This window comes from Canis lupus, chromosome 5 (genome assembly GCF_003254725.2).
Source record: "Canis lupus dingo isolate Sandy chromosome 5, ASM325472v2, whole genome shotgun sequence".
Classification (NCBI taxonomy): Eukaryota; Metazoa; Chordata; class Mammalia; order Carnivora; family Canidae; genus Canis; species Canis lupus.
Window position 1 is genome coordinate 73,604,611 of NC_064247.1, and position 20,525 is coordinate 73,625,135.

At 46.3% G+C, this 20,525-nt stretch overlaps 1 protein-coding gene across 1 annotated transcript in view; it reads right to left on the minus strand.

Annotated features, from left to right (window-relative positions):
• VAT1L (vesicle amine transport 1 like) overlaps positions 1 to 20,311 on the minus strand; it is a 147,001-nt gene extending 126,690 nt beyond the window's left edge. Inside the window, exon 1 of the mRNA XM_025426916.3 lies at positions 19,967 to 20,311. Within this exon, the coding sequence (XP_025282701.1) occupies positions 19,967 to 20,196 (230 nt within the window). The 5' untranslated portion in view covers positions 20,197 to 20,311. The remainder of the gene's footprint in view (positions 1 to 19,966) is intronic.
• Positions 20,312 to 20,525: the final 214 nt, after the last annotated feature.

The window sequence follows — 20,525 nt, forward strand, 5'->3', positions numbered from 1 at the left end:
TAACAAGATTCCTTAGCAAGCAACCTGACTTGTCAAAGACAACACAATTAGCACATGGCGGAGCTGAGACTTGAACTAAGGTCTTCAAACTCCTTGCTTGTTGTGTATCCCATGACACCAAGAACTCTTAGATACAAGTAGATGCGGCCGTCCATGCATGCAAGGGCCTTGGCCGAGTCTCCGAAGCCCTCCCCAGCTCTCCCACGCTGTTCACTTGGCACTCCTTTGTCCTGTGCACTCCCCTTAAGATATTATCACATCAAAACTTAGGTAAGTAAATAGGGGGGTTACCTGAGTGGCTCAGTTAAGCGTTTGCCTTCAGCTCAGGTCATGATCCTAGGGTCCTGGGATTGAGCTCGCATCAGTCTCCCTGCTCAGTAAGGAGCCTATTTCTCCCCCTTTACCCTTTGTGCTCTCTCACTCTCTCTCATAAATAAATTTAAAAATCTTAAAAAAAAAAAAAAAAAAACTTAGGTAAATAGGAAGGAATGCTTGGTGGTTTTAGGAAAAGACATTGATTGGGGATGCTTAGATCCTATTTAGAAGGGAGGCAAAATACCATGACCCCTATCCTTTATTTTCTGTTATCTACTAAGTGATGGATGCTAACCTTGTAACGTCTCATGAGAGAAGTTTAGCTGTCTTCTTTTTATGTTCTGCTAGAGTCAACAAATATTGCTCCCCTGATGATGCTACATCCATTAAAGCATGGACCATTTCATTCTCCATTTTGTGCAAGAGGAAGGTCAGGCCTGGAGAAGATAAATACCTTGTGTATGACAACTGGGGTACGAGCCCTTTTCATATGACTTCCAGCCTTGCGTTGTTGACCACTAGGATAGTCGTTCTGTTAACTGTACACCATGGTGGACTACTATGTATTCCTGTCCTCAAAGCTCATGTCTGGGAGCTGTCCATTTCTTTTAGATATGCTAATATCTTGAAGAAGACACAAATTATTTATTACAGGACACCACTAAGTGGATGATGGAAGAATCGGCTATGGTTTATGAAGTTTCCAATTTGAGATAAAATTGGCCCAAAGATGTTTAGCAAAGAAGAGGCAAGTAGATATGGAGAAGTTCCACTGTCTTTTATTCCCTAGGTGAAAGGAAGTGGGGAGGGGTTGCTTATACGAAAGGATTGTAGATCTCTTGTCTTTTAGTTCCTTCCCCCTATTGTCAGTACTCTTGAGCATTGGCCATGGGAATCCGAACATCGTCCGACCACAACACAGAGAACAGTACCATGAAAACCTCCCTTTTCCAGCAGCTTACTTCTGTTGACACAGATCAGTAGAAAGAACCCCATCATATATTCTGATCTCACATTCAATAGAAATCCCAAGTATTGCCTCGTCATTGGTTCAATTAAGAGAGAGATGGCCAATCCCCTTCAGAAGCCTATTATTTTACCTACTAGGGAATATTGTTGAGTATATCATGTGTTACAATATATATTTGCTTCTTTATGAAGACAGAGGAACTGTTCCTCATACATAAGCACAAGGACTGATTTGTATGGATCTTACGGTCCCAGAAGTTTATAAACTAATGGTATTCCTTTCTTTGCATTGGCTAATAGGAAGCTGAGCCAAATTTGCAGCCCTCCCCCTGCCGCCACCCAACTGCAGAGCTTTATGGTATTCATTCTGTCATCCTAACACTCAACTTCATCTTAACTTTCTGAATGCTTTGGAGTTTCTTTAAAAAAAACAAAAAACAAAAAACCTTAAACTCTATGATAACACATCTCAAAACTTATTATGTATCAGAATTCCCCAGAGGGCTTGTTAAAATGCAGATTGTAGGGCCCCACTGCTGAGTTTCTGACTCAGCAGGTCTGGGGTGAGGTCCAAGACTTTGCATTTCTAGCGAGTTTCCAGGTGATGCCGCTGCTGCTGGTCTGGGGATGCCACTTAGTGAACGACTGCCATATCCTTTCTTTTTAAGCTACTTCAAGTCCTTTTTGGAATGAGGCAAGGTAAAAATTAATAGACGATGATTAAATAGATAAGAAAATGGAAAGCTCTCTCAATTGTTCTCTAGGGCACTTGAATTTTTTGATCCCAGTCCAAAGGATTATATGTATCCTTGTGAAATGTGGTCTTATTAGATTAGCTTCATCATGCCAATTTGTCTGGCTCTTTTTTGGATCCTAATTCCTTCATCCAAAATATTGGCTCTTCCTCTTGAATTTGTATCCTCTGAAAACATGATTATCATGCCACTTACATCTATGCCCTAACTGCTGATAAAAATATAGGTTGTCACGTTCTTGGTGACTTGGGGTATTTGTGAAGATCATGGAAGATGTCATGGGAGGGGATCTAAAACACAGGAATAGCTGACATGTCTTAAGTTTCTTGAAATCATGAGCTCCTACGAACCTCTCCAAGACCTTTGAATTTGTGTGTAACAAGTACTCACCCAGTAAGACCATGAGACCTTGGTCTTTGTGGGTGATGGCAGTCAGTCCCCTTCCTCTGTAGTAGTAACTGCTGACCACAGAGGGTGCAGCCTGATAGAGCCTAGTACAGTCATTTTCTGGGTCACAAGTTAGATTATTATGATGTTCACTTATATATATATATGATTTTTTTTCTTTTTCTAAAGGTGTATATCCTGACCCAGCAATGAGTCGCTTTAGCCCACACACATATTCTCATGTGCTGTTAGGGTTGAGAAAAATCGCTCTAGTAGCCCAAAGCCAGCTGTTCCCCCAAAGAACAGATGTACTCTTTCTGAAAAGGGTTTTCTCATAGGGATTTGTGACAATTGGAGGGTTCCCCCTCCATAAGCTGGCAGATATGTAGAAACCCCTATTCTAATTTCTCTGATGATAGAGCATGGGGACAAAAGGGATGATCTGTGGCTACTAATTGTGGCTAGATAACATTTATGGGATACTTGCTATGTAGCAGGCATGGGATTGAGGGTTTCATAAGCATAATTTTTACAGCAACCATAACAACGCCAAGAGATAAATCCCATTACCACATTTTACAGAGAATAAAACCAAGGCATGTTGAGGTTCACAAAGCCAAGGTGTAAAAGCAAACAGTGTGAGTCCAAAGGCTGTACTTTTTGCTACTGTGCTTTGCTTTCGAGAGACCATCACTCAGTTTTCCCAGTTACAGAGAGAGGGCTTCTCGACTCATCTGCCACAATGAACACTTCCTACATCCTGAGCATATTCTAAGGACTGGATATACAGAGGGAACAGGGGGCTGCAAGATTATAAGAGCTGATTACAGTACGGCGTGATGGGTGGCTTCACAGAGGTATACACAGAGTGCTCACACAGCCACCAGGACATTTGCTATCCCACAAGGTAACCATGAAATCAGAACACTGACCCCTAGAAAAAATTTCCCAAGGAATTGTTCTAGTGTTCCTCTGCAAGCACTAAAGCTAAATTTAGGTCCTTAGCATTAGCTTTCTGACTCCCCCTCAAGTGAGTTGCTGCAATCCTTGAGCTTTAGTTTATTCATCTCACAAATGGGGTAGCAACACGCTCACCCTATGGGGTATTGGTGTGGATCGTATGCGACACTACATGTAAAACAGAGTGCCTCACACAGAGTAAGTACTCAATAAATGTGAGCTGCTGTCATTGTCACCACCATCCCCCACTCCCACCATCACGACACAAAGAAGTGTCACAGGTCAGGTTCCTTGGGAAGCAGACTCTGAGCCTGAGATTTGCATGCAGGTGTGATGGGGGGAGCTCTAGGAAACAACACAAGGGGTGCTCTCGTGAGGCAGTTGGCCTGGGCGGAGGAAGAAGTTAAATACTGACGTAGTAGTAAAAAAGACTCCATCTGGCCATGGAAAGTTCCAGAGCTAGGATGGCCCCTCGAGTCACCGTGAATCAAGGCCAGGGGACTAGGCCTTCATACCCTCACATCAGCTTGTCATGGGAGGGAGTGCAGCCTTGGCCAATGCCTCAGCAGGGATATAACTGGGAGCACTCAGCCACCCTCAGTCTGGGTCCTGGGTCCTAAAAGATGATTCCAGGTGGTGTACCCAGTATCCACTACGAGAGGGGTGGCACATTCTTCCTTTTCCAGGTTTTATTCCCTGTGGGCACAAAGCAGTTGTCACTGATGGTGAATATTTATGGAGCTCCTTTGCATAGTGGCCCCTGAGGAGGAAAGTTCTGGGCGTTTTATAACTAATGCAGAGAGGGAGGAAAAGAGAATGAGATCTTTACGCCCCAATCTGAGAAAATAAGAGGAAAGGGAAAGGCAGGAATTGAAGAGATCAAAGCACCAAGGAAAGGACAGAGACTGAGAAAAACAAAAAAGGTAAAAGGCAGATGGATTTTCAAAATACATGCAGGTGGGACACCTGGGTGGCTCAGTGGTTGAGTGTCTGCCTTTGGCTTAGGTTGTGATCCTGGGGTCCTGGGATCGAGTCCCACATGGGGCTCCTCGTAAGGAGCCTGCTTCTCCCTCTGCCTGTGTCTCTGCCTCTCTGTGTCTCTCATGAATAGATAAATAAAATCTTTTAAAAAAATACATGCAGGTAAATCGCTTGGGAAGGTCCAGGAAAAATAGGAGTTTGGGGCTTTCTATGGGTCTGTATGAAGTCAGAGGTTACAGGATACTGGAAGCTACGTGGACATGAAGGAGAACGCTGTCACACTCCAGGGGGGAAGTGTGGGATTTGCTCGGCTTGGGGAGCATCCGTGGGCACCTCCGCCAGCTCCGGGAAGAGCGAGAGGGCCACACGTGAGGCTTTGCTCTGAGCAAAGGGGGAGGTGTGCCTTCTTTATTCTGCACTCATCTTGCTGTTGCGTATGTTCATCAAAGCATTTAACTCCGAATCCAAGGGAGGCAAAGAAGCAGATGTCTGAGCCATTCCCTCATCTCCCCAGAGCTGACATTTTTGTTTTTGTTTCTTCATCTCAGCTGATAACTTGAGAAAGCCCAGGACAATAGGCCTTGATCTCAGAAAATCTTGCTTCCAAATTCCCCACCCCCACCCCTTTTTTTTTCTTTTTGGGCTTGTGTAAGCACCTGTTTTGTTATCTCAAGACTGATACCAATCTGCTGGGGGAGGGCAAAAAAAAACCCCACTCATTGTCTAAAACAAGGACACCTTTTATGCAAATCTCAAATGGCACCTCTCATTTGAAAACAGCCAGAACTGTCCTGGATGGACCTCAGGATAGAGAAGCCACCCGTGTTCCATCAGTGGTTGGAAGGGATGCTCAGACCCCCTTCTTCCCATCGCTGGCCTGTGGTTCCTCACACTGGCTCCCTCAGTGTTCCACTCCACATGTCCCTGCCCACCCTCTCTAACCACTATTTTTGGATAAACAGACCACTGTGGCCATTGAAACATATGAGGTTCTCTGACACATCTGATGTTTAGTTATCTACCATTTTGCTAATGAAGTAAAAAATCCTATCGTTGCCCCATCCCACCCCCAGAGCCCCATAGCCACAAAATCTGGAGGATGATGAGGGCCACAGTTTGGGCTAGCGTTGTACACGTCTGTTCTGTTCCCTCTGAGAGAGGAAATATATTCAAGCCATATGTCCCAATTAGTATTCAAACCACACTTCGGTAGTATTCCAAACATGGAACAAAATGGCCAATGATTGAGAATCTAAATATCAAGAGCCAGCTTTCAACAGAAGCAGACAAGCATGGTACCAATGGGTTTAAAACAAGTTCTGCTGGATGCCAAGACTCATCCCTTGATTTTTGGACCTAGAGTTATTTATTTACTTGTAGCCTCTCCTGGGGACACAGCAGGTATTTGTTCCTGAGAAGGTTCCAAAAAATGGTTAAAATCTCTGGGTCCCATGTTAGACGTTGACCAAGTCTTTGACTTCAAACAAGTGCCTGGCAGGGATTGGTTATGTAGAACATTCAATCTAATTCGATTGAAACTCAGCAGCCCCTCCATGGCTTGGGGCTTGGCTCAGCATTAATGTTACCACGGTGACAATGGCAGCTCTGCTTCCCAGGAGTTCAGAGATCAACAAATAAGTGACTACATTGTGTGACACTCCCCCCTAACAAGAGCCGGTACAAGGGTCATAGCTAGAGAGGGCAGTTACTAACTCGCTTTGCAGGAATCAGAGAGGTGTCTCCAGGAAAGTGTCACTTAGGAAAAGGGTGTCTCCTTTGCTCCTGTTCTCCTGACCTCTTCTGCTTCATCCCACCTCTCAACGGAAGGAAGAAAGCAGTGTCAGACAGTACAAAGCAGTTCCTGCTTGACTTCTCACTGGAGACCCAGAGGGGCAAGGGCCCCACAAAGAAAAAGTCCATTTTCGCTATAACATGACAGTTATCCTCTAAGTCATTGCTACTGATAAAAACAATGTTTAGTATAACAATTGTTTCGTAGGGAAAAAGTGAGCTGAAGACAAGAGCAGCCAACTGTCCAACTGAACATTCTGCAGCAGTGGAAATATTCTGTACCTGGCCTGTCTAATTTAGAGGCCACTGGCCATATGTGGTTACCAAACACTTGAAATGTGGCTAGAGTGATTAAGGAACTGAACTTTTAATTTAGGCTAATTAATATTTAAATGTAATTAGCCTAAGAAGGAGGCAGTAGCAGAGTCACTACCCTGCTGCCTTCCCCATAGACAATGTGCAGCTCCAAGGCAGAAGAGTTTGTCTTAAAATCCACCTTTCTCATGCTTAGCACAGGGCATGGTCTGGTCTTGCAAAAACCATTCCTCCACTGAAGGTGTCTGTAGGAACATAGGAATGACTCAAGCTCTTTCTTTCCCTCTTGCTGAAGGGAATGATCTCAGCCTTGTTGTGTACTTTGGTGGAGCAGGAAGGAGGTAAACAGAGGATCAAAGTCCTGATGTGCTTTAGGAAGAGTAGAGATTTACTTCTGGAAGATAAAAGAATAGGCGTGAAAGGTGAGCAGAGATAAATGTATAAGACAAGAGATCCAAGGGTAGGATTTGAGAGTCTGGAGGTGTTTGAAGAGCACTGGGGGCCAGCCTGGAGGTTAGCAGGAGGCATGGGGGGATGGAGATGGGAAGAGGACATTTTTGGGAGGCTTTTCTCTGTAGCACAAATGGATCTAGCACTGGTGTTTTCCAAAGGACTCAACAGAATTTGACAGTGCTTTGAAATTATATTGGAAGTTGGGCTTCTATTCAAGAATGAACAGACCCACCTACGTCAAGGATACAAAAGGGGTAAAGAAGAATAGGAAATGCAAAGACAATGTTAAAAGAGCAAAAGCAAGAAGTCGAGTCTCCCACAAGTGCTGCTGCTGGCTGAGGACAGAGAGGATGAGGGGCTCCAAGGGAGTAGGAGGGTGAAAATCACCTTTGCTGTTTATTTCCTATGGAGGAGGAGTCCCAGAGGCAAGGACTTGTCTGCAGTCAGAGAAGGCTCTCAGGGATCCGAAAGCAGATAAACCTGGAAGGAATGTTTGGGGAAGGTGGGCACATTGCTAGCTGCATTTCACATCCTGGGTTCTGGCTGCAGAATGTGGGCTCAGAGTTTATTATGAAGGTCCCCCAATAAGTACAATGTTAGTGAGTCTAGTGGGGAGGGTAAAAACATGTCCACTTACAAGATCCTTCAGGCAAATCAGAAGAATAGTGATAATAGTGATAATAGTTCATCATTAGTTGATGAACTGGGTATAGTATAGACAAATGAAAAACAATTGTTTCTGATCTTAGACAAGGAATTTAAAAAAAACGAAGTCTGTAACTTGATGGATAGTCCATTTGAAGAGGCACCTATGTCTGCATTGGGAGGAAGGAGGGGGGACTACAGAGTTACAGCTTGAGAGCCTCATCAGAGTTCACTGTAGAACTCAGACTGTCTGGGCCAGTGGAGCTGCCACTATGGATCATGAAGAGCAGCTAAGCCTTCTGGGGAAAAGAAAAAAGATTCATCCTAAGTGAAATGTGAGTTGGAGAATATAAGTAATTCTGGGTGAAACCACCTGTGGCAATTCAAGGCAGGGAAGGGCTTGCTTCTGATATGAGGTATATGCTACTATGCGAATCACCCATCATCTCCAGGGGGGCTAAGTCTAGGACAGAGCAGTGGACAATGGGTACAAAATCCCTGGAGAGGGAGAGAGAGAGAGAGAGAGAGAGAGCGAGCCCTGGCTCAATCAACATCAGCTCTCTTTGTCTAATTAGTTGTGTGATCTTGAGCAAGTTCCCACACTTCTTTGATCGTGCATCTTCATCTGTGAAATGTTTGGTATCCTAGAAGTTCCTATAAAACACTTAGCATAAATACTCAATAAGAGTCATTATGATAATAGCGATGAGAAGTAATTAACGAAAGAGTGTTACATTTACTAGCTCTGAACAGCAGAGGCATGAACACATAAGGTAGCATATTGATGCTTTTCACCTGTATGAAGTAGAAAGGGTGCCATGGTCCAAGCAGAGGGCTACAGCACCAGGGATGGAGAAGAAATGGGGAACATAGTGGGGTGGCTCCAGTGTACAGTAGGAGGGATGGAACAGGGCAAAAGGAGGGGGTCAGAATCAATGGGGCAACCAGGAGAACAGTTTGTGAGTGTCAGGGCAGCACCCCCTAGGAAACCCCTGCACCTACCTGGCAGGTGTCAAGGCGGGGGGGTCCTGATACCTACTAAGGAAAGTAGGAGCTATCATGGACATACTCTTTGTTTTAAAAAGACTAGGTTTTCCCCTCCAGTAGTTTGAAATAACTGATTTATTTTCCAGTGTTACTGAGCTATAACTGACATATAACATTGCTTCAGGTGAAGACGTACAGCATAATGATGTGATATATGTGTATATCGTGAAATGATTGCCTCAGAAGTTTGCTTAAATACTGTTTGAGCATCCAGGCTGCTGGGGCCTGGGTCCCCTGGTAGACAAACAGCGCAGGAACACTTGAGTAAAGTGCTCCAGGAGGAATAATCCCCAGACACAGCACCGAGGGTTCTCTTTAAGATCCTGGGCCTCCAACACTTGAGGCAGTGGGATGTCAAGAAGGAGAAAATTATAGACATCTTGAGAAGTCAGAGACCCACATTTCCCAGCCTAGGGAAAGTAGTTATTAGAGAATTCAAAAAGCCAACATCCAGTTTCAAGAGAACAAATTGTATCAAGAAGACGTAAAATCAAACCATCTGAAAACATTTGGTACCCTCCTTGGGTGTCCTCTCAAGTCTCCACTAGAAGCCCCACATGCTGGAGAGGAAGTGGAGGTGACAGAGGGGAGCTAGAAACCACACTGGCGTGGACCAGCTGCCCCCATATTAGGAAAGTAAATACTACTGGTATTTGCAAGTGACACAGCAACTTCTGCAGAAAGTTGCTGCAACTTGTGCACCTAACGTTTGAGGGAAAGTCGGTAATGTATTCGTTCATTCCCCAGACATTTATTGAGTGCCTACTGTTAACCAAGCATTAGGCTTGATATTCAGCAGTTAAATGATAATAGAACAAGTTTCCAGAATTCCCAAGGTTACCAAAGAGATTTAAAAGATAGTGGGCCTTGGATGGAACTAGAGGGTATTTATTATGCTGAGCAAAGTAAGTCAATCAGAGAAAGACAATTACCATATGATCTCACTCATATGTAGAATGTAGGAAACAAAACAAAGGATCATAGGGGAAGAGAGGAAAAATAAAACAAGACAAAATCAGACAGGGAGACAAACTATAAGAGACTCTTAATCATAGGAAACAATCTGAGAGATCCTGGAGGGGAGGGGGATGAGGGGATGGGATAACTGGGAGATGGGCATTAAGGAGGGCACATGATGTAATGAGCACTGGGTGTTATATAAGACTGATGAATCACTGACATCTACCTCTGAAACTAACAATACATTATATGTCAATTAATTGAATTCAAAATTTTTAAAGAAGTAAAAAAAGGACAATGGGCCTCAAAGTTGAAAATACATATGTCATTTAGATGATTCAATCACTTTGTGCTAAGAATATAAGGTCCTAGGATAGGAAATGGAGCTGGCTTCTCCAGTCCCTTCTCTGATTCGTCACTTTTTGTGGTGAAGTTCAGTCACCCATTCCCCGCGGTGGCTACCATTTTGACCAGTTCAGTGTGTTTCTTACCCTTGTCTTCTGATAACTGCCCTCCATTCCTTTCAGAGTATATACCCACCCCCCAACACACACATACACATACCCTTCATGCGTTCCTAGTAGAGCAATCAATCATGATGTTCTATTCTTCTAGGTCAGGGTTGGAGGGCATGAGATGCAAATGTTGCCAAGCACATCATTCCCTTGGGCCAGGCAGAGAGAGGAAGAGAGATCCAGAGGCTGGTATGTGGGCCATTAAGATTCCTTCCTTGATATTTGAAAATTGGGGAAAAAAATTGGGGCTCTGCATTGAGCCTTGCTACACTTGCACAAGGCATCTGGGGCAGAAGGCCACCATCTCTCCAATTATCAGGAAGCTCATTGCAGGAGAAGCACATGAAGCTACCTTGTGAGAAGACAAAATAGGGAAGCGAAAAGAAAGAGGGGAGCCTAGAAGTCCATGATGGTTGGCAGAACTGAACTAAAGGAAAAAGAAATCAGAGCAGAAGTGACTGGTCTTCTTGTTGAAGATCCATGAGCTTGGCCCAGCTTCTGGCACACAGGAGGAGACAATACATCTTGGCTCTGTTTCCTCTCCTGTTCCTTCAGAAATTCACCTGATTCTTCTTGCGTATCTCATGGCACATCCTGTCTGGACCACCTTTGATATCAGTCTTGTGCCCTTTGGAATCTGAATAGGGACTCCATCCAGAAAGCTTCATGAAGTCTGGAGGGACTTTTTAATGCCTTATTCTTTGCATCTCCTCCTTCCCATTAATATATATTAAACATATACTATATGACAAAGACTTAATTCAAATTACAAATATTAAATATGCCAACATCATTGCTAGATACTTTAGACATATTTATCTCTTTTTACCTTCCCACAAAGAAAATACCCCATAGGTGCTGTAAGTATACCCATATTACAGATGAGCAAACTGAGGTAATAAAAGCCAAAGTCATTTTCCTAAGGTCAGACAGGTCGCTAAAACAATCAGATCCAGGACTCAAAACCAGTTCTGCTTCATTTCAGACATTAACTATTTTATAACCAAAAAGCATACTTCCTCCCATCCAGTCTGGGTGTGTAGTCAATGCCAGCCCAAGAAATGAATCATTACCATTTCCCTCACAGAAGATAACTATCCTACATTGAGCTCTGGGGACTACAGCCATTTAGACAAATCGGGAGTAAGAGGGCCCAGTGCGTTCACTTCCCAAGGTAGGTCTGCCTGGGAAAGCACTGTTTAGCACACCCCCGGTCCCGAACAATGGTAGGGATGAGGCTTAGCTCACGGATCAAGGGTCACTGACAGAATGAGATTGCGGACAGAAGCTCCCTGTGTGTTTTCATCAAGAAAATATCACGTTCAAAGATGAAACAGCCTCTTTCCCTGAAGCACGTATTTTGTCTCCTGGGCCTTCAAACATTAAATTTCCTCATTTTAATACCATGGCTCCAACTGATTTTCTGTGTGAGATCACACACAGAGGAATCAAACTAATTTAAGATTACACGCCTGTTGGCCTTTTCCTATGAAGAGGCTCTTCTTGTTTCTAATTAAACTTTTTCTTCTCTGACAAATGCCAAGATGCCAAAAAAGACCCCTATTAAGAGAAGTGCCAGGAACTTGGGGTCATAGGGGTGTCATTTCCCCATGCCTGGGTGAGCTCTCTTGTCGGTGGTAAATGTCAGTGATGTGCCCAAAGGTTGTGGGATTTTGGTTCCTCTCAATGAGAGTGAACCAAACTTCAGAGGCTGGGCTCTTCGGCACACCCCACTATCCTAGAAATCCCTGCTGCCACCAAAGGGTGGGCATGCAGAGGGCTGGTGTGAGGGTAGCTGTAGATCAGTCCAAATCCATTCCAACCCTGGGGAAAAGATTCAAAAGCCAGCACCTTGCTCCTTGGTACCAATGTAGTTTGGCAGGAGAACAGCAAAGCCAGGAACCAGAGGATGGCATCAAGTTTCCACCTGTCTCTTACAGCTTGAGCAACTGAGGAAGGAAAATAATCTTTCTTGAACACTCCTGGTGTGCAAGGAGCAGTCGGGCCTTGATGGACTTTCAGCTGGTCCTCATAACAACACTTAAAAGTGGGTATAATTCAATGAGACTGAAGAAAGAGAAATTAAGGAGTCAATCCCATTTACAATTGCACCCACAAGCATGAGATACCTAGGAATAAACCTAACCAAAGAGGTAAAGGATCTACACCCTAAAAACTACAGAACACTTCTGAAAGAAATTGAGGAAGACACAAAGAGATGGAAAAATATTCCATGCTCATGGATTGGCAGAATTAATATTGTGAAAATGTCAATGCTACCCAGGGCAAGGTACACATTTAATGCAATCCCTATCCAAATACCATGGACTTTCTTCAGAGTTGGGACAAATCATCTTAATATTTGTGTGGAATCAGAAAAGACCCTGAATAGCCAGGGGAATATTAAAAAAGAAAACCAGAGCTGGGGGCATCACAATGCTGGATTTCAGGTTGTACTACAAAGCTGTGGTCATCAAGACAGTGTGGTACTGGCACAAAAACAGACACATAGGTCAATGGAACAGAAGAGAGAACCCAGAAATGGGCCTTCAACTCTATGGTTAACTAATATTCGACAAAGCAGGAATGGCTATCCACTGGAAAAAAACAGTCTCTTCGATAAATGGTGCTGGGAAAATTGGACATCCACATGCAGAAGAATGAAACTAGACCACTCTCTTACACCAGACACAAAGATAAACTCAAAATGGATGAAAGATCTAAACGTGAGACAAGAATCCATCAAAATCCTAGAGGAGGACACAGGCAACACCCTTTTTGAACTTGGCCACAGCAACTTCTCGCAAGATACATCTATGAAGGCAAAGGAAACAAGCAAAAATGAATTATTGGGACTTAATCAAGATAAATAGCTTCTGCACAGCAAAAGAAACAGTCAACAAAACTAAAAGACAACCTACAGAATGGGAGAAGGTATTTGCAAATGACGTATCAGATAAAGGGCCAGTATCCAAGATCTATAAAGAACTTCTTAAACTCAACAGCAAAGAAACAAACAATCCAATCATGAAATGGGCAAAAGACATGACAGAAATCTCACAGAGAAAGACACAGACACGGCCAACATACACATGAGAAAATGCTCCGCATCACTTGCCATCAGGGAAATACAAATCAAAACCACAATGAGATACCACCTCACACCAGTGAGAATGGGGAAAATTAACAAGGCAGGAAACAACAAATGTTGGAGGATGTGGAGAAAGGGGAACCCTCTTGTACTGTGGGTGGGAATGTGAACTGGTGCAGTCACTCTGGAAAACTGTGTGGAGGTTCCTCAAAGAGTTAAAAATAGACCTGCCCTGCGACCCAGCAACTGCACTGCTGGGGATTTACCCCAAAGATACAGATGCAGTGAAACGCCAGGACACCTGCACCCCGATGTTTCTAGCAGCAATGGCCACAATAGCCAAACTGTGGAAGGAGCCTCTGTGTCCATCGAAAGATGATGGATAGAGAAGGTGTGGTCTATGTATACAATGGAATATTCCTCAGCCATTACAAACGACAAATACCCACCATTTGCTTCCATGTGGATGGAACTGGAGGGTATTATGCTGAGTGAAGTTAAGTCCATCAGAGAAGGACAAACATCATATGGTCTCATTCATCTGGGGAGTATCAAAAATAGTGAAAGGGATTAAAGGGGAAAGGAGAGAAAATGAGTGAAAACATCAGAGAGGGAGACAGAACATGAGAGACTCCTAACTCCTAACTCTGGGAAACAAGGGGTGGTGGAAGGGGCTGTGGGCAGGGGAGTGGGGGTGACTGGGTAACGGGCACTGAGGGGGGGGGCATTTGATGGGATGAGCACTGGGTAATATGCTATATGTTGGCAAATTGAACTTCAAATTAATTAATTAATTTTTAAAAAGTGGATATAATTACCAAAGTGAGGATATGGGCAGGTTGAAAGTACTGTTCGCTTAATGTCACACAACCGTGGTGTGGTAGAGTTAGGGTCTGAACTCAGATCTTCTGTAGCTTCTCGCTCTTTCCACTTCAGCTCTGAAAATACGCATGATAACCTCACGGAGTTATGAGCATCTTATGGGAAATGGAGGATAATGGGCTTTGTTGCTACAAAGATGGTGCAAGTGTAGGGTAGGATGAGCACGATTCTCAGCCATCACTCCCTTTGCCCGTCATGGGTAACCTGCCATTGGTTTCTGATGAGTGCCGATATAACTAAGATCAGGCTGCTACTTATGGGAACCTGCTGTAGGCCGGATGTTCTATAAAATGTTCTGTACTTCCTTTTTCTATGAAATAAAAGAAGCCCTAGTTCTGGGCTTCCTTTCTTCCTTGAATTGCTGGGAAAGCAAGAAGCCCATTCCATTGTTGGATGAAAAGCAGACATAGTCACTGACCCCAGCTCTCATCAGGGAGGACACAGTTAATGGGAAAAATGCAAACTTTCATGAATAAAGTAAGATCCCTCCAGTAGCATCTCCATCTCCTCATCACCAAGTGGGGCTCAATGTGAGTCAGCACAGAGTCATCCTTTCCTGTCAAATCCTGATATCTCTATCCAACACAGAGTGATTCAGAACACTTTGTTCCAATCTCCATGCCAGAGTGGCTCCTGGCTTGGGTATTACAGGACCTTCCAAACAATTTCTCAGTTTTACAAACATCGGTATCACTTAACCTTGTGCATTCTATTCGTTTATTTGCATAAACACAGGAAAGATAATATTGGCCATATTTCATTAGCCTGGTTTTATCAGTGACACTTTAATCCTATGTTGTTTGGGGATATTCTACAGTCAAGTTGTCAATGTAGCAATAGCCCAGTCGAGGCAAAGGGGGCAGAGGAAGGAATCTGAATGTCTTGAGTGGGTCCAAGGAGTGGTGACTGTGTTTAATCAGCACAGATATTCTGGGTCAACAGCCATAGCAATTTGATCCAAAGTGGATCTCCAAAGGGTCCCATACATCAGCAGTGGAGGGAAAGTGGATGTGGTTTGGAAACCCAATGGCCATTTGGAGGGGGCAAGATGGCACTGTGCCATTTTGAGTCTTATCAACTTCCAACCAGTCAAATGCACGCATGGTTCTTTGTATTCTTGATTCCAGTCTTTGTGTCTGTCTGCCTCTCTGTATTTCTTGGTCCCTTACTCTCTCTGTGTCCTTTCTCTCTTGTGCCTTTGTCCCTGAGTCTTACTGATTTTCCCAAATGTAAAGAGTCGAGGAGCCCGTGGACTTGGATTAGTTGTTTGTGATCTTAACATATCTCTGAATGTCAGTTTCCCATCTTTAAAACGAAGATAGTAGTATTGATCTTGTTGAGTCGTTATTAGGTAAAATGGAACGAAGTACAGAGCAGGCAAGTCAGTTTGTGGCTCCTCAGCCAATGTCAGTTCCTTCCCCTGGCCCAGTGCACTCTACCCCTCTGACATGTCAGAATCCCACCGTGTGTTGGCTTTCCTTTAGTGTGGCCTGCCCTCAGCCCATTTTCAGATCAGCCAATAGAGCCATGACCGGCTGGGACCATTTTTCATCCAACTGCTCTCATTCTAGCCTCTCTCTGTAAATCAGTCTGGGAAAATAAATGTCCCCAATCCATTAGTGCCTTTCCATCACAAGCCAATTTGAGCCACAAACCAGACACGGCTTGTTAATGGCCACTTAAATATATTTCTGCAGCCCAGCCTAGAGACCCTCAGCCTCAAATCCTCCTAGCTTCTGTCCAAGAGAAGTCCCCACTTTGACAAGACGCCAAAGGCATAGACCTGACCCTTAGCAGTTAGTGTGGGGTACATGCCTAGTTTGCCTAGAACAATTCTAGTCTGCTCCTGCTCCAGAGTAATTTTTTTTTCCAGAGTAATTATTAATCAGTGCCCCTTTACCCCAAAAGTTCCAGTTTGAATGATAACACTGTAGACGGTAGCTATGGAAACCAAGAACAATGGTTTAAATAATAATAGCTATCATTTATTGACCACTTGCTATATGCCAGGCATCACCAAAAAGGTCTTTATACACTGTATCTCATTTCAGCTCCATGACAACACTGTAAAGGGAGGTGCTATTATCATTTCTATTTTATAGACCAGGAAACTGAAGTTTAGAGAAGTAAACAACATGTTCAAGGTCAACCAGCATAGAGAGCCATGTTTGTGCCTCACTCAGATCCCTTTTTCCTGGGCAGTACACCTATCCCAGTTGGGGAACTGCTGGGAGCGTTGGCGGCTCATGGCTCAATGCAGTGCCCTAACCCCCCACCCTCTTCCAGAGGAATGGAGCTCAAACAGAAGACACCTTTGCCTGAGAGGCTCCATGCATCCACTGCCCATACCCGACTGACGACAGGGGGTTGGGGTGTGCAGGAGGCACAAAGGCTTCCCCTATTGCTTCAAGGTCAGATTGACTCTATGGTACAATTCATGCTCCAGAACTCCTGGTGGGGTCCAGGGGAGATGAAATCCTTGCTTAGCTCCTTCCTTGTCTTGTTCCCCTTGCTCCCATTCTCCTGAAAGCACCCCCTCAATCAACCACTTAAAAAAGCACCCGTCTCAGGCTCTGCCTCTGGGGTGCAAGACCCAAGACATATGGTTAGCAAGTGGCAGGGCTGGGACTCATGTCTAGGAAGGTCTCACTCTTCATCACTGAGCAAATGTAACATGACATTGCCTATATTATATACATGATTTAAATGATGGCCTCCAAATTACCAAACTGTCAAGAAATAAGTCATATAGGCATAGATACTACAACCATGATGACAACAGTCACAACAACTACTACCTATTTAGTGCCAGTCTCTTTCTTATATCTGATCCTCTGAACAACATGCGGTTCATTGTATTATCTGCATTTTGCAGTCGAGGCGTGGCAAGATGGAGAAGCTGAGATGTGTCTGTTGAGGTCACACAGATAGGAAGTGATGGGGCTTGGGTCTACATCCAGATCCTTCTTCTTCCAAAGGCCAAGGGCTTTTTCCGCGTGGCCACTTAAATCACTTGCTATGTAAATTGCTCGATGAATGGGTTCCCCATCAAAGCTGATGCTCTTGTAACAAATTAGAAGACTCTGCAATCCCTCCCACCCTACACTCTCCGAAGTGGTTCTTTTTAAGCTGCATTTCACCATCAAGTCTCCATTTGAGGAGAAAAGCCCTATTACTCTGGGAATAGCCAGAGAATGTTCTCTTAAATTGGACATAAAAAGATCAAAGAAGCCATATTCTGAAGAAAGGAAGGAAAGCAAGCTTGCATGCCAAAGGTCCAGAGAGGTAAATCACATTTCCTGTGGCTCTTTCACGGAGGGAGACCAAATGGAATAAAAGGAAAACAGTAGAGCTTTAAGGAGAGACAGGCCAAGACTCAAATCCTAACTGTACTATCTGTGTGATGTTTTTAGCAAATTACTCAACATCTCCAAGCCTCCATTTGCTCTACCATAATACCTATCACATTGGACCATAAATGGGAGGGAGTAAATGAAATAAAATATGTATTTCCCTGTACCTCCTCTCTTCCATTTCCACAAAATTTATAGAGTAACCAACTGGGACCTTCATTCCAGGTCTGAATAATACTAGTTAAGATGGACTATGCTTTATCCCCAAACAGCATATCCTACTTGATGATAAAAGGTTTCCATTAAAAATAGAGAGCAGATAAAAGGGGGACCTTCATCCAGGAAGCCATCAGCTGATTCATAAAAATACAGAATGAGTCATCCTGGCTCCCAAGGCTAAACTTACAATCAGTCGGCATCTTTGGCCAGCCAATCCTGGCCCAGAGGAGGAGGAAAGGCCCAGCGGGCAAGCTTCACAAACCTACCTCAATCCCTCCTTGCAAACTGATTAACTATGCTTCCAGCTTAGGGAAATGAAAATCAACCTGGGCCCTTTGCAATACTGGATCCCACTTGTTCCCGCATGCCTGGTTGGCTTCCTGAACAACTAGGGTGGGGAATCTGCAGTGATTCTACTGTGTGCATGCATGCGTGCGTGCGTGTGTGTGTGTGTGTGTGTGTGTGTACAGCTCCGATAAAGAACAGGCTTGTGCATCTGGCTTTGAAAAGCAATCTCCTGGCTTTCATCTTGACATGTATCATTTCAAAATGCTTCAGTTCCCATCAGCATCTATGCAATTAGCATAAGACTAGAGAACCCAGACCTATTTGTACTGCAAATGATGCTCTTTTCTTTAAAAAGTAGTTTCAACACTTCCACTCTCTGAACATACCCTGGATGGAGGGTCATAAATTATATACATACACACACACACACACATATAAGGAGAGAGAATTTTCAATACATAGTTTTAGTTTTACGAGGCAGACGTCCTTCCAACAGCAAGTGAAGAAATTAAGGACTCAGCAAGCCCGATCCAAGCATCTTTTCTCACTCCATTCATTTAGCAATAACTTGGTCCCTCAGCAGGAACTGATGCTGGACATACTGTGTGCCAAGCACTGTGCTGGGCATTGGGGATTTATTTGTGCAAAGGGCAGACGTAAGCTCTGCCTTCTGGGACCAATCAGCTTAGTTCACAAGAGTTAACAAAATAGAACTGTACAGGATCCCCCAGTTTGCAAAAGCCTTTCCCCGTACCCTGAATTCCCAAGAGTCATGTTTAGAGTCAACCATGACCGGCTACATGTATGAGGAGTGAGTCAGAGACCAGAGCCCGCTTCTCTTGCCAGCTGCCTTCCAGCCTGGCAAGTGAATCCTGCACCTGCTCTCAAAGCAGTGAACAGGAGAAGAATCTCCTTTGCATTTCTCTTGCCTCTCTGCATATGGTCCTAGAGTTGGGGTTTGGGGTCTAACCTAGGAGCAGTAAGCTGACTGCTGCTTTCCAGAGCATTGTCTCCTGGGGACTTTAAGACACAGACATGAGAAAGGGTAAATCCATCTCACTACGCTGGGAGCAAGTGCCCCGTAGGTGCTTCCTACTACTGCATAAAGAACTCAAGAGTGTTGGATCCAGGGAACCCTCTGGGGTGAGCCCTCCCTCCTGGAACTTCAGAGAAATGATCATCTAGTGACAGCACACGGAAAAGCTTGCAGGGGGGAATCCTAGCTGGGCAGGAGTTCCCCCGGGAGGAGCGAGTGGGGAACGTCAGGACCCTCAGATGGCTGAGCTTCCTTTGAGAAGGGGGCACAGGAGTCCTGAGGAGGTTGCCGGCGGTTGGTTCTTCCACTTTGGAGAGGCACGGAAGATGCCAGCGGGGCAGAGGGGGCCCTGGCCTCCCTCCTCGCCAGGCCGGGACTCCCGCGCCTGGCCGCCGGCTCGCGGGCCCGGTCTCCCCACCGGGCAGACCCCGCACTTGCCCAGCCCCGGCTCGGGGGCCAGCGCCCGCGCATCCGCCGCTCACAGGGTTGCGGGATGGAGGAGCAAGCCCCGGGCGGGCCCATCGGGAGCGGCGGGGGGCACCGTGGGCGCCTTACCCCGTCCGGGCCCCGGTCTCCTCGCCTGCAACGGGGGGCAGAGATGGTACCCGACTCCCTGGGTCCCAGAAGTACTAAACGAGACCGCACGCATACAACTCTAAAATCCAAGGCGGGGCACAGGGGGCCGGCGGTGACGATCACGGTCGAAGCGGGGCGTCCAACTCCCCCTCCCGCGGCCGAGCTGCCCTGCCCGACGGGCCCCGGGCGCTGGGCGCCCCCACCGGGCCCCCCTCCCCGCCCCGCACCCCCGCCCCGGCTCCGGCTTGCAGGGGGCCGGGGCGACCTCGCGGCATCCTCCCCGGCGTGGGCCGGCCGCGGGCTGCGCGAGGCCCTGCGACCCGGGCGGGGCGCGGGGGTTGGGGGTCCCGCGGCCGAGGCTCCGCCACCCCCGCCCCGCGAGCGCCGAGCGCGCAGAGGGAGACGCGAGCGAGCCGCGGATACTGGACCAGGCTTTGACGCGGATCTTGAGCTCGCCGTCCTGCGGCTCGGGCATGGCCTTCCTGGAGACCCGCAGCTTGTTGAGCCCCCCGAAGCCGGCCAGCAGCACGGCGCGCATCTCCTGGGCGTCCCCGAGGCGGTGAGAGCCGCCGCCGCCGCCCTCCGCAGGCTCCTTGCCTGCCTCCTTCTCGATCATCTGCTCCGTCTCCTCCGCCTTCTCCGCGCCTTCCTTGGCCATGGCGCACCGGGGCGCGGGGCGCACGGGCTGCGGCGGCTGCGGCGCGGGGGCTCGGCCGGTGTCCCGCGGGCTCCTCCTGTTGAATGCGGGATGCTCGGCGATGCAATGGCTGCAGCCTCGGCGAGCGCGCCCCGGGCCCCAGCCTCCGCCGTAATCCTCGCAAGAGCCGCGCCCCAGCCCGCGCCCGCCGCCCGCCGCCCGCTCCGCGCCTCCCTCGCGCGCCCGGGCGAGGCGACCGCTGCGGCCCCGGAGCCCGTCTCCAAGCGGCCCGTTGGTCGCCGCGGCGGGGCCCAGATTTGCCGAGACTCGTGGGTGAACACGCAGGGGGC